This window comes from Mustela nigripes, chromosome 12 (assembly GCF_022355385.1).
Source record: "Mustela nigripes isolate SB6536 chromosome 12, MUSNIG.SB6536, whole genome shotgun sequence".
NCBI classification, from domain to species: Eukaryota; Metazoa; Chordata; class Mammalia; order Carnivora; family Mustelidae; genus Mustela; species Mustela nigripes.
The window spans coordinates 135443418-135457227 of record NC_081568.1 but is presented as its reverse complement, the minus strand read 5'-3'; the positions used below and the strand labels follow the sequence as shown (position 1 = coordinate 135457227).

At 47.0% G+C, this 13810-nt stretch overlaps 1 protein-coding gene across 4 annotated transcripts in view; it reads right to left on the bottom strand.

Annotated features, from left to right (window-relative positions):
- Positions 1 to 13810, bottom strand: part of ZNF608 (zinc finger protein 608) — a 113088-nt gene that overhangs the window by 53697 nt on the left and 45581 nt on the right. For all 4 annotated transcript variants that reach the window (XM_059418414.1, XM_059418416.1, XM_059418413.1 and 1 more), the window contains one exon: positions 5654 to 5909. In XM_059418414.1, the coding sequence (XP_059274397.1) occupies positions 5654 to 5909 (256 nt within the window). The remainder of the gene's footprint in view (positions 1 to 5653; positions 5910 to 13810) is intronic.

The following is a 13810-nucleotide window of genomic DNA, read 5'->3' as shown; positions in this document are numbered from 1 at the left end:
TTGCTTCCTCCACTTTCTCTGCCTGCCTCTCTGCCTACTTGTGATCTCTGTGAAATAAATAAAATATTTTTTTAAAAAAATAGGTGGTTCTTGTACGCTTTGGAAGGCCCATCCTTCGAGCTGCTCTGCCACCAGTGGTAATGAATCTCAACTCTTCACGGCCAACCACCACTGTAAGAATGCCTGGGGTGGGAGTGGGGGGTCAAGTTTATGGCCAAGACACCAAATGGCACTAACCAGCAGTTCTTCCGGCTTTCTGAATCCCTTTGAGTTCATGGTGAAGATCAAGGCCCGATGCTCTTTCTTACCAGCACACTGACTAACTGACTGTGTGCACCTGCCGACCCCCATACCAGGCGCTGATTTACCTCCACTTAGCCCATTCCTGATAGGAGGGAGCATGCCCCCTAGCAGTCTTCAAGTCCCCTCCCCCCACCCCCACCACGGCTGAGTTAACAATCATCACTGGCATGGCGGGTAATGAAATGCAGAAGCGAAAGTGGACATCTTACTCGCCTTGTGAGTCAAAGCTGAATTTATAAAATCACTGGGAAATACCTCAGTAAGTAAGAACATTTCACTTAGTTTAAAAAAAAAAAAAAGTATGGCACCTATTCCACGTTCAGACACCAAAAACACAAAGTGAGCCTGGATTTCGTATGTAATCTCTTCTCAAATCAAAACTCAAAATGAAAGTTCTATCTCCGGTAATAAGTTCGGCAAGTCAAACACCGCAGCACAGGAGTTAACGACAACGTAGGTCAGCCCTGTCGTCAGTTTATAGAGGATCGTTTGCCTCTTAATGAATGAACCTGAAACCCCCGATACTGCACGCTGAAACACTGTCCTCTCTATGACTCTGGAGACACAGGAGAAGCAGAAGCACTGACGAGCATCTCCGGTGGTTTAAAGAGAGTCATTTACTTCCCCCGATTAATTACCTTTAAAACATTAATTCCCAAGATCACTGTTCTTGGAAAACACATAGAACCTCAGATGAAGAACCTCATACAAAGAACCATTCTGCCTCTTACACCAGGTGGCACGTCTTCTCTAAAACACCACACTTACGTTCAGAAGCTCCCATCTGCATCCCCTCTCAAAGCTAATAGGAAGGCTGCCAAGTCTTAACTTTAATACTCTGGATTTCTGAACTATTTCAAAAATAATTCAGCAGAGAGAAGCCTGGGTGGCTAAGTCAGTTAAGTGGCTGCCTTCAGCTCAAGTCATGATCCCGGGGTCCTGGGATCAAGCCCTGCATTGGGCTCCGTTTCTCCCTCTCCCTCTGCCCCTGCTCCTGTGCACACGCTCTCTCTTTCTCTGTCAAATAAATAAATAAAATCTTTCTTTAAAAAAAAAAAATAATAATTCAGCAGACACCACGGGGAAAGGAAATGAAGCTACCACTTCTGGCTCACTGAAGGGACAGACAGTAAGGTCCACCCCACCATATTAACAAGTCAGAAGAGTGGTACCAATTAGTTGTTCATTAAGTCCCAGACACTCTGTTAAGTCCAAGTTCAAAATCAAGCGCTGGACCCTCTTTCTTTCTGGGATGGTGCTTCAACCACGCTCACCTGCCACACTATAGCTTTTAGGCAAACACTATCCAGGGAGGTAAATAGGGCAGGGGTGTCTGTCCATTTTATACCCAAGAGAATGAGGTAACAACACATGGACTTCCTTAAAGGGAAAAAGTCGAGCAGCTTGCAGAGGTTAGGACATCCCCTCTTTCCCCCGAGACCGTGTTTCTCAGTCTTGTTTGCACATCAGAATCCCCTAGGGAGCTCTGGAAAAAAACACCAACACCAGGTCACCCAACCAGCCCAAACTGCCATCCCTGACCAAGGAAATGCCCAGAAGTGGTGCCTGGACATGTTTTTAAAAATCTCCGGGTGACTCAAAGGCACAGAGCTGAGAACCTCAGTGTTGTAACCTTACATGCTTGAAAGGCCAAAGTAAATTAGAGTTATAACAACAAAGTGTGTTCTCGGATAGAGCCCCCCCCCCAAAAAAAGGGGGGGTGAGCCCAGTTAGAAATATGCTTTAGTAAAAATCCAAAGGAAAACACGTTCATAAGAGCGAAAAAGCCAAGTTCAGTATGTATGTATTTACATGCTCTGCGTACACACCATGTTTCTTCCAGTTTGGTCTCCCCTACCCTCACCCTCCCCAAAAGAGCCAATTTCCAAACAAATAACTATACAAAAGCATGTGCATCCCAAACGTCAGGAATGAAATGCCCAGGAAATTCTTTCCAACATCTGAGAGCAATTCTGCATGAGACGTCACTGCTCCCATGCACTCACCTTCAAGAAGAGAGATCAGAGCCGAGTAACTAAACATCCAAATGCAGTTAATAGTTTTTCTCTCCTCTGGAGCACGCTCTGAAACCCACTAATTATTTCCAGAGGGAACTTCTCTCACCACACGTTACTCCTGAGGACACTCTGGTCCTCAGGCAACCAGGACTCCACATCCTGGCAGCAACACTAAAGGCAAAGCCTGTGACTCAAAGAACCCTCCTCAAATGAGGAATTCCAAGCACAAGAAGCAATTAGTATTTAGTGGGGATTTCATATTGTTGTCTTGCTGGTGCACATTATCCTTCAAAACAGATCTTGAGAACACTCCATATTCCCTCCAAAGACGGCAGATAGGAGCTCCAGAAATTTCTAGGATCTCAATACACACACACACCTAACAAATTAGGTGTGTGAAAACCACTCCCGGGTATAAAAATCACCTCAAATGAAAACACCAGGGAAGAGATTTTTTTTTTTTTTCCAACTCCATCTCCAGGAGGTTAATCAGAGGCAACCGGCACTTTCCGAAGTGCCTGACTTAAAGCTTGCCGTTAATGCGACCCCACAGCAGTAAACGATTGTGGCTTCCCGTCCCCTCCCGTTCTTCCCAAACCCATCCCTTTTAGCTCTGCCAACTAACTGGCTCCAAATGCGTTTGTTCTGTTTCTCTCTTTGTTTTTCCCCAAAGGGAAAAATTAATGGTCAAGTGGATTTAATTTTTAAATTGGTACAAGAGCTTTTAAACACACTGTACGGGGGTGGGGGCAGAGGGGGGTTGCAAATGGAACACTCTTAAGAAGGGTTGCACATTAAACACACATTTTACGACCCGCGTCTTTACCAAGTCGGGTTCTCGAGTTCTGTGGAGGTCGGGAGTTGAGTTTATTCAGCAAGAATAACTGTGTTAAGGAGCTCTGGCTCCTTCTTGTCACCACAGTCGACGTCCACACGTCCCAAATCCTGGAAAATGTGAGACAGTAACAAGAAGGCTGGAGCTGCAGAAGGCTCCAGTCCTGGGTCTGCAGAGCCGGGAAAGCTGTCAGTGTGCCACAAGAGGGGGGAGGGGCACACCCACAGGATGGGGGGACCACAGCACATGGACTCAGGAGGCGGACCACTCAGAGAACACTGTGCAACTCGTGAGACTGTACGTGCACCGCGACCAAACAGAAGGAAGAAAAGAATGTCACAGTAATCTTGACAATAGCATCGAGCTCTTTAACGGTTTGCCCAGAGTTCCTACAGTTTCTGAATACAACATTTGTTTCCCCTAAGTAAACCCATCTTTTATTAGAAGCTCAGGTTCAAGTCAAAACCAAGCCAACGTCCAAGCGAAGTGAAAAATAACCCAAGATTTACAGGCGTTCCAGAAAGTCTGTAGCTAATTTTACAGCATCTGCCACCCAGTGAGGTCATGCTGCAGGAACATGGTCCTGTTCCACACAGGACTAAGTAAAGTCAAGACGCGCAACAAACTGACAGTCACTAAGTCGCTGCTGGGACAGAAGTGCAAGGTGCCACTTCACCCTAACAAGCACGTGGATTCAAGTGCCAGAAAATCTTTCTTTCGAGTCAATGGAAGATCAACCTTGGCCTTTCCAAATCTTTTTCTGTGTCCGAATCATCAGTACCCAAGCTAATGAACTATGACCTTATTAATGTCTTGATGCTGTCTCTTTCTATACTTTTCTTCCCCAAGATACAAGCCGGGACACCCTCAGCCCCCGCTTCGGCTCTTGGGAAAGTCTGAGAAGGCCAAGTATGTACACAACCCAAGGGGAAGCAGGAGGACGGAAGCTGGCTGCCCACAGGGGACCTACCCTGTGCCCTGGAGGGCGTCTCAATGGACAAGCAAGAGATGAAAATGTGAACTCTAGCTCCTCTTCCCCCAACTCCCCCCAATCTGGCTGCAGAGCTCTACTAAAAGTACAAAGAGGACGCACCCCCTCCACCCCCCCAACCCCAAACACCAGACATTTCTAAAGCCGAAAGCAAACGTGAACTATCACTTTTGGTTGCGCACACAAGAGAGCTCTTCCCATCTGCCGCTTTTATTCACTTTCCCGGGTTCCTTCATCTGTAAAGACTTTTCCTTACCGATGCTATCTACGAAATTCTGTAACCAAACACAAAATAGATCCTTTAACAGCGTTATTTGACACAAGATGCAGAATTCCAAGATTCTCCTAAGGTTTTTTGCTTTTCTACCTGGAGACAGCGTGTGCTGTTTTCCACCTTCTGACAATTACGCTGGGACAACCTGTCATCTGATTTTCATTCTTTTGTATATATTTTACTTTCTTTCCTAGGAGTTGCAACCCTCAACTTTTCCCCTTGATGCAGAGGGACCTAAACAGTGATTCGGAGTCTCGTTACCCTCCTCCCTGTCCCTACTCCTCTCAGACCAACGGGTCATGATACAGACACCTGTCCTCTCCCTTATCCTTGACCAACCTAGCTTAGAGGGAAGAAGGGGTTGTTCACTCTCCTTTGCTCGCCTGGGGCTTGTTTCTTCCTCATTTTTCTCTATTCCTCTCATTCCCCAGTGGAGCAATGCAGTGCTGTCCTTGGTATTTCGTTTTTCATTACTTAAGGGCCTCTAAGGTCAATGACATCTGAAACACACCAGACCAGGGGATCACCTGCTATGAGATGTGTCCAGTCAGGGTTCGATCCATGGTGGGTATGGTAGAGGCCACACTTGTACATTTCTAAGAGCAGTGACAGGTTAATCCTAATCCCCTGGTCTCATGACTACTGGATTCCCCTTGCCAGTTGGCCCGGGGAGCTAAGGGGCAGGGAAGGTGCCATGTCTCCAGTCACAGAAGAGAAATGACTGGCTCAGCTGGGGCTTAAAAGCCTCTGAGCTTGGGCTTTGTGAGCTCAGACCACCAACCAGCCACAGCCACATCACGGGCACGGCTCTCGCTAAACACAAGAACCCGAGCTCAATTCAGCAGGTCAATTTAAGCCTTAATACCCCCACGTCAAGATAAACGAAACCACCATGTCCAGACAGACTGGCTGGCACCAAAGAAGAAAGTGAACTTGAGATCCATCTGTCTCCCTAATTTCCACAATCCCTCTTGGGGCAAAGGGGAACCCTCATCCTGCTTCCCAGTCTCCCTGTGCTAGCGCCTAAAGTACAGATCCCTTTCACGGACCTCTCATTCACCTTGAACACAAGAGCCTCCGTGCTTATTCCGACAGCCATCCAGACAGCATGAAAACCCCTCTTCCCACCTCGCCGCCTACCACCAGACCACGTCCCCTCACCGGTGGGCATAAACACAGAACGTCATGGGGAAGAGGGCACAGGGAAATAGAGAAAAGTAAAGTGTATTTACCTTCTTCTGTTTCATGCCACACGATCCCTTCCAAATTCACACTGGTCCCAGGTTCACAGGGCCCCAGACACTCAGGCTCTGTCACTACTCCAACTTCACACGTATTGACACCCACGGAACGAGTCCGAACCAAAAGCTGCTCGACCGGTGCTGCAATATTGGGTGAAGATGGGGGAAAGTAGGAGGGCAGAATCTGAGGCGTGAGGCTGCTGGAAATCGGTGGTGGCGGCGCTGGCACTGTAAACAGGGGGTCAACCTGAAAGACAGACAGGCTTACTGCAGTGGTGCTGTATTCTCGGAGCTGTTTGCAATGCAATCTGTTTACATCACTTCTAGAATACATCACCGTTCCAAATTCCATTTGCAATTATAATACGCTTTGAGGGTTTGCATGGTGCCAAAAGACACAGTCAAAGGGAAATGAGCATCTGATTTCTTTTTTCCCACATGCCGAACAAGGTCAGCATTGGGGCTCTCGCTTCCAGAATGAGAGGCAGGACTTCAATGTCCTGATGTCACCGATGGACAACCGGTCAGCCTCGGTCAGGGTGCGAGATATACGCTCTGCAAAATTCAGGCTCCTTCCCTCCTGTAATAAAATCGTACTTCCAAAACTGCAGTGTTTTCCAAAAGAGGAACTCCAATAAACACTGCAGATGCATCATTTGGACAGTTAAGCACAGGAGATGGACTGAAATTGTTTTCAAAGTACTTTATAAACCATAATGAATTAAATCACTACGAAAATACATTAACTTACTCTGCTGAATATATAAAATACATAAACTTGATTATACACACTCAAACATATAAACTGGATATTATTAGCATGTATTAAGCATCAACTCCTAATTAAGTTTTCTACTGCAAAGTTTAACAAAATTCATACAAATGGGGAAATAAATGTGTGTGCCCAACATTAAAAGAACTGGAGTTTCTCCAATGTACCCATCCGTCAGTGGCTCGGCTTGGAGAGATCCCTGATGAATCTGACCAAGACCCAGGATCCCTCCCTCTAAATCCCAGGAAACAGACAAGACAGCCAATGTAAGAGCTTACATTGTAAGAGCAACGGTATCTCCTTTGCACCCCTATCTTAGAGAACAGGCAAAGAGATCGTCCCCACAACACGTCCAGGACCCCGGCCGTAATGAAACCAAAGGCTGTGCACATACCAAATAGGTCAATCACCAGACACCCCACTCATTCATCAGACCCATTTTAACCACTGCTAGGACTGTTAAGAGAATTAGTTAGGGCCCTGCTCAAACAGGTGGTCAAAGGCAGATAAGCCCACTGTAAAGCCCATCTGCACCGGGACTCCACATTCCTCATGCCCTCGTGTGACACACAGACACCGCCCACCTATAAGGGATGACTCCTTGCACACACGATCAGTCGAGCTAACGAGTCATATGGGTAAAAAAGGGCACACAGAAGGTTTTTCCGGCAAAACGCCATCTTAGTCTGCGGTTCCTATGTTCCCAATTAACCTTTGTGAGAAATCAACACTTGGCTACAAATGTACTAGAACATAGTCTTTGTTGTTTAAATACACACACACACACACACCGCGCATGCATTTCAAGATAAATTATATAAGGAAGTGTGCTCCTAGTTCAACAGCTGAAGCAGTCATCTGTGTGGGCTCCTTGTTCATATGATAGTAGGAACTATTTCTACAGTTTGCCTCTCACTGAAATGATAAACTGACGTTCACTTGCCTGACTGATCCAAGTCGCGAGAGAACAGCCCTCCACCCATCTGCATGGGGAAGAAACTTAATTTCCTGCTCTCAGAGCTGCCATAAAACTTCAGCTCCACGCTTTGTATTGTTCTGCGTTCTTGATCACAGACCCCAAGTAAGAAAGCACGTAGCGGCCCCGAGACCCCAGGTCTGGTGATTTACGCTTTCACGTAAATGCAGCTTAATGCGGATCAGAGTTCCTACTGATAGTTTCTATTTTAAGACTGAGCTGACAGATGAAGAGAGGGGTACTGAGGGAGGAAATTCAAGTGAGGGGTTAAAAAAAAAAAACCAATGCTACATTGTAATCTTTTCAGCTAAAAGATTGTGTGAGATAAGAACTGCTTTCCAGGGATGCCTGAGTGGCTCAGTCGGCTAAGCTACTGCCTTCGGCTCAGGTCATGATCCCGGGGTCCTGGGATGGAGTCCTGCATCAGGCTCCTTGCTCAGTGCGGAGCCTGCTTCCCTCTCTGCATCTGCCTGCCTCTCTGCTTGCTTGTGCATGCTCACTCGCTCTCTGACAAATAAATAAAATCTTAAAAAAAGAACCACTTACCAGAATTTAAAGGGGGGCGGGGGATGATAAACTGTCTCCTTTATAGGTTTTTTTTCTTTCACATTTGCCAACAACTTCTTAATTTGTATAGTTAGCTATAAACTGACAATGATTGGTTGCTACATATATAAACTGAAAAGACAAAACGGAACAATATTCTCGAAATACCCTTTACATCCCTTGATCGACAGCCTACATTAATTCCAAGAAAACGAACATGGCTTCAATTAGATATACAAGAAAAGGGGATGAAATAAAAGGAAGTAAGGCATACAAGAGGGCATTAATTCCCCCAAATGGGACACTGGGATACAACGAGGCAAAGCCTATAACACCAAGTTATAAGGACAGGGTGTTGGACACTAGGATTTTGGCCCCTACTCTGACACTAATTAGCTTGTCCCTTTGGGGAGGCACTTAAGTTCCGCTGAACACAGTTTTCCTCAACTGGAAAATGTAATCTCCAGCCTTCTACTGATGGCAACTCCTATCACAACAGGATTTCTGGACAAAATCTCTATTTCGATGTAAACTCCAACTACGAATATTCACACACACACACACACACACACACACCTCTACTATTTGGGATATTTAAGAGAAGTCAAACATCAAATTTCTAAAGAATCTAGAAGGCTTGAGGGGAGAGGCCACGGTATGCGGGGCCTCTCAGAGAGTGAACTGTGTTTATTTCCATCCACACAATCCAAAATGCAATGGTAAGAGCCTGGCTGACAGCATTTACAGAGGGGACCTTGGAGCCCTGTCCCCACATGATTCAAAATGAGAAACTAAGCTTTATAGGGTTTGGCCAGAAAATATGAACTCATCATAAGCAGTTCCCCCATGCGATAATAGGCTAAAACTCTTAAACTCCATAGGAAGACTCAACAGGTAATACAGTGAAGAACCTTCAACTCCTTGACTCACACAGTCAACTTCTCAGTTTTTCTACGACACTGGCTTCCTCAAGAGAAATCACAGCTGCCATTCCTATAGGTGAGTACCAGAGCCTCACTACCAGTGAGAGAAGAAAGGGGAACTCTTCTCCCGTGGGATTGCAGAATGTGGAGTGAAGAACAAAGACCACCCTTCCGGTCTATTAGAAGCTCCACTTCCCCAGAAGTCACCAACCACAGAGGAGGATGGGGAATTACTGCGGCCCTAGGCATGGTTTCTATCTGGTAGGTATGCTGCTTCCTAAAACATGGCAGGTTTTTGCCAACAAAAAAAATGAGGTAAGAGACTGAATGTCTACTATCTCTTAAAATAATAATTAGATAACATGCTAGGCTGGGCCCACACATCTGGTGGCATCAACCTACAGGGCTGAGCTTCCCTTCGGCCTGGCGGTGACCTGCCCAGCTCCAGGAAGCTGACTCTGGATTTCCAGATTTCCCCCAAGACAATCACAGAACGTTCTATACCTCAAAGACCACCCAGCCCAACCTCCGCCTGTTAGAGAGAAACATGGCCCGTATTTGCACAAACACAAGAAGCTATCTCCGGGTAGCCCAAGTGGGTAGAAAGCAGCAGCATCCTAGAAGCATAAACGGGACAGCAGGAGTTCAAATACACACACTGGGAGACAAAAGAGGTAAGGTAGAAGGGAGCAAATTCAGTGTCACTAGCTCTTTCTGCCAGCAAATGTCCCCCTACAGGTTTCAGTTCTCGTATCGGGTCTAACACAAAGCCACATGCACCATATGCAAAGCAGGGACCTGGAGGGATTTTCAGTAGTGTTTTTACCTCATACAAAAGATCAACTCCACTGCACCCTGAGTTCCAGGTCACTGATCCCTAGACAGAACCGTACCTTCTTCAACCAATGAGGCTCGCGGGGGCAGAGGGCGGCAACAGTCCCTAGGAGGACTCCCTCCAAGTGGCACACACTTTTACTTGGCCATGGTGGATCTCGGGTTCTAATCCTGACCTGGCTGGTATTTGCTGTGGGGGCCCCCTGAGCAAGTTACTTGGTTACTCTGAGGCTCAATGTCTGGACCTAAGCACGGGAGGAAGACGAACACATACCCCCAGTGGGTCAGAGGGAAGACTCAATGAGATAACTCATGCCAAGTGACGGCTCAGCAAAGTGCTTAGCTCCGTAAATGCTGGCTGTGAGGAAGGAAAGGAGAGGGGGAAAAAAATAAATAAGTCCCTGGTCTGATATTACAGTTCTCTAACCCTGCCTCAACCTTACAAAGCTCCTTTTTATATCCTACTATATTTAACATAAATCTATAATCCCCTCCAAATGCATGGTTAAGTGCAGTTAAAGTGTGTTCAAAGTATAAGAAAAGGGGCTTAACCCTGAGCAGCTCAGCCCAGGGAAATTCTCCTCCTTTCATGCAGGGGCTTCATCTGCCCCTCAACTCACCCTCCTCCCCCCGCAATTTTATAGCACGTCCTAATGAGTCCGACACATCTACAAAATCTCCTAATCTCTAGTTGCACCCCCTTTTTCACACAACTCCCCCAAAAGCCACCTCTGAGTTGCCCCAACTTGAGCACGTATCCCCCCAATAAACAGTAATTACACACCTGCTGTGTGCCAGGCACTGGGTACCCTGCTAGCACACCAGAAGTAGGTCAAAGCCAAGCAGGTCCCTGTTCTCCTGGACATCCTACCTCATCAAGCAAGACTGGGGCACTCCTCAAACATTTCTACAAATGCAGCCAAATTGTCCAAAGGGGCTGACCACAGGGCCTGAGTTCAAAACACAGCATGCAGTGGCAGACACTGGGGTACGGGGCGTCAGTCCTCAAAACTGGAATCCCAGTGTAGTCTACCTTCAGCTACACGACCTGGGGACAAGTGCCCTGACCTGTCTGGGACTCCATGTCTTCATCTGTAAAATGGAAATAATGAAATCAGACAAACAACCCGAGCTCAGCTCCTGGGACAGAGCAGCACTCAACCCATAAAAGCTGTTGCCATTGTCAATATGGTCACTGTGGTTACAAATACACAGGACACCTTGACGAAAAAGAAATCAGTAGGTTGTTTGGCCCTTCAAGACCAAATACCAAGATCTGCTGCATCTAAAGGCAATTCATGGGAGGCAATTATGAATACCTGGGGGGGGGGTGGTAAGCGGAGAATGCTAAAATAGTACTCATCAGATATTCCATGTTAAAAAAAAAAATTAGTGGGGAATCATCAGTCTAATACTACTAACATCTAGAATACAAGATTGTAATAGAGAACCCAGCCAGTCTGAGCACCGGTTCCTTTGTCAAAGCTCTTTTCTGTCATCTTGATGGGACACTGATGTAACCTATTACAGCCCCAAAAAAAGAAAAGCAGGAAAGCAGCCATCTCCAGTTGGGGTGGGGATGGGGGGGGGGCCCATAAGTCTAACAGCTGGTGGTGGCAGCCTGTCAAACCGAGGAAAGTTAATGTCAAGAACAGACGCGCGGCAGTCTCTCACTGTTATTTTTGCATGATTATTCCCAGGTGTTGGTGCACGCTGAGCAGTAGCCTGGCTATTTATCACTCGAGAGAGCCTAAGAGCATGGGAGTGGGGAAGGAGGGGGGTAGAGAGAGGCGGGGAAGAAAAGGTTATTTACACAGATAGCGGCACTTAGTGTATGTAATCAGAGGGGGTTGGGGGGAAAAGTCTGCAGAGAGACTCTGGCAATATTTTCTCAGTTCACCTTATTTCAAGGGCTTCCTGAGGGCTGATGAGCAAGGAAGGCTCCAGAGCCGACAGGGCGGGTAGCAGCCTCTTTGCTTCCCTCCAACACTGACTCTGTCAGCCCTGGATGGGATCCAGGACAGGAAAAATGACAGCCAAAGGGGCACGGTCAACAGGGCAGGGGTTGGGGGGTAGGGGGAAGACACCCTGGCGGGCACCTGACTGCACCGCTCAGATCCAGCAAAGAGACAGGCATGTGATGTGCAGGCAGAGGGAAAAGGGCCAGCCAGGGCCAGAGATGGACCAGCGTCAAGGGAAGATGGCCCTCCCACACCCTGGGACCAGTCCACGCACCCTGAGGGGAGCTTGCCCTGGGGTTTCCTCCAACCAGTGCAATGATCTTCACACTCATCCGACTATTAACCCCCGCCCCCCAATCCTGGATTCTCAGATCAACAACCACCAGAGTGGCCACCGTGTTTTATTTTGCTCAGAAAATATTTTTTCATTCTTGCGAGCACTCAGGGGCACAATGACTTAATGCTCATGACTTTCTCTCCATATCATGGTATTTGGCTGTTTTTACGAGATCGCCCACAGACACCTCTTTCATGTAAAACGCGTTAGACAGAAAGACTGCACTTCATGTATGGGGAAATCACAGCTCTTTGACGGTGACCACTGCCACAGTCTGTCCCCTTGCATTTTCACCGCCCTTGGTGCCTGACATCGCGGCTGCTTTGTTAGCAAAGCGAGGGAAACTTATAAAATCATTTGCTTTCCGCACGGATCTGTTCTCCAAAGTGAAGTGTCAAGGTTCAACTCCCATCCCTGACACAGAAACCTGAAGAGATGTACATTGGTCACTCCCAATACTGGCTTTCCTGAATGTGGCAGAGACTTTCCCTTTTGGAGCCAAGACAGAAGCATCGTGGGTGAGTTCTTGGTTCAGGGTCTGCTGGGTACAAGGCATCAGATACTCTCCATCTCCTTGATGGCTCGACATCCCCATTTTATGGAGGTGATCAGTGAAGATCTCAGAGGATAGACAATTTACTCAAGGCCAAACCTCTGATTTCAAAGTTCATGTAAAACTATGAAAAGGAACAGCCACTGTTTAGCTCCTATCACATAAGAAGGACATAATACTGTAGGTTCTCTCAGTCCATCTTCGCAAGACTGTGAAGACAAGTATTTCCAGAATGAAGAAAAAGAAATCGGGAAAGTCAGTGACTATAAAAGGTCACTGGGCGTGGTGGCCAGGCCCACACTTGAACCCACAGTAGGGTAAGAAGAAAAGCAAACTCTTCCAAACAATACAAAATGGGAAAAGGCTTTCCTCTTAAGGTAATTTCGGACCCTCCTCTGTATATTGGAAGCCACACGCCTGATTCACCTTTCAATGAAGCACATTGTTCTCGGGGCATCTAGGCAAATCACTGTAATCCCTCCCAGAAAATTCCCTGAACCCAAAGCTCAGGTTTGGTGGTGTTATTATTTGAGATCAACCAATTCTAAATGCTACAACCACATAACAATGGTTGGGAATTACACCATGGCTTTCACTTTCTCGTTTCCAGGTGTGAAGACCAGAGGCTGCCCTAAATAAAAGGTCCCAAGGGGGACACTGGGTGACTCGGTAGTTAAGAGTCTGCCTTCGGCTCAGATCATGATCCCGGAGTCCTGGGGTCAAGTCCCGCACCCAGCTCCCGGCTCAGCGGGAAGCCTGCTTTTCCCTCTCCCACTCTCCCTGCTAGTGTTGCTTCTCTCGCTCTGCCTCTATCAAATAAATAAATAAAATCTTTTATAAATAAATAAATAAAAGGCTCCACGGTTCACCTGCTAACGTGCTTTTCAAAGACTCAGCCATGGACCACGGCTCTGGCCCCCAGCTGCTTCCATTTCCGACTATGCCAAAATCACAGAATGCCAAGCCCACAGTGTCTCTCTATGGTGGGGCCCAGGTGGTGGGGGGAGGGGGTAGCAAGCAGCACCAGGAGGAGAAGACTGGGAGGGTGTCACTCCAGAAGTGGCCCCTCTGAGCAGATTGCAAAGCAGAGACACCTAAAGGCCAGCAACATATATAAAACTGCCTTTACACAAGAGCAAGTATCTTTTTCATCCTTGTAGACATGACAGCTTTCCAAGCCAAACAGAAGGTACCGTAGTACGCAAAGATAGAGTATAATTAAACTACTCGAGTCAGTGTCTGAAAT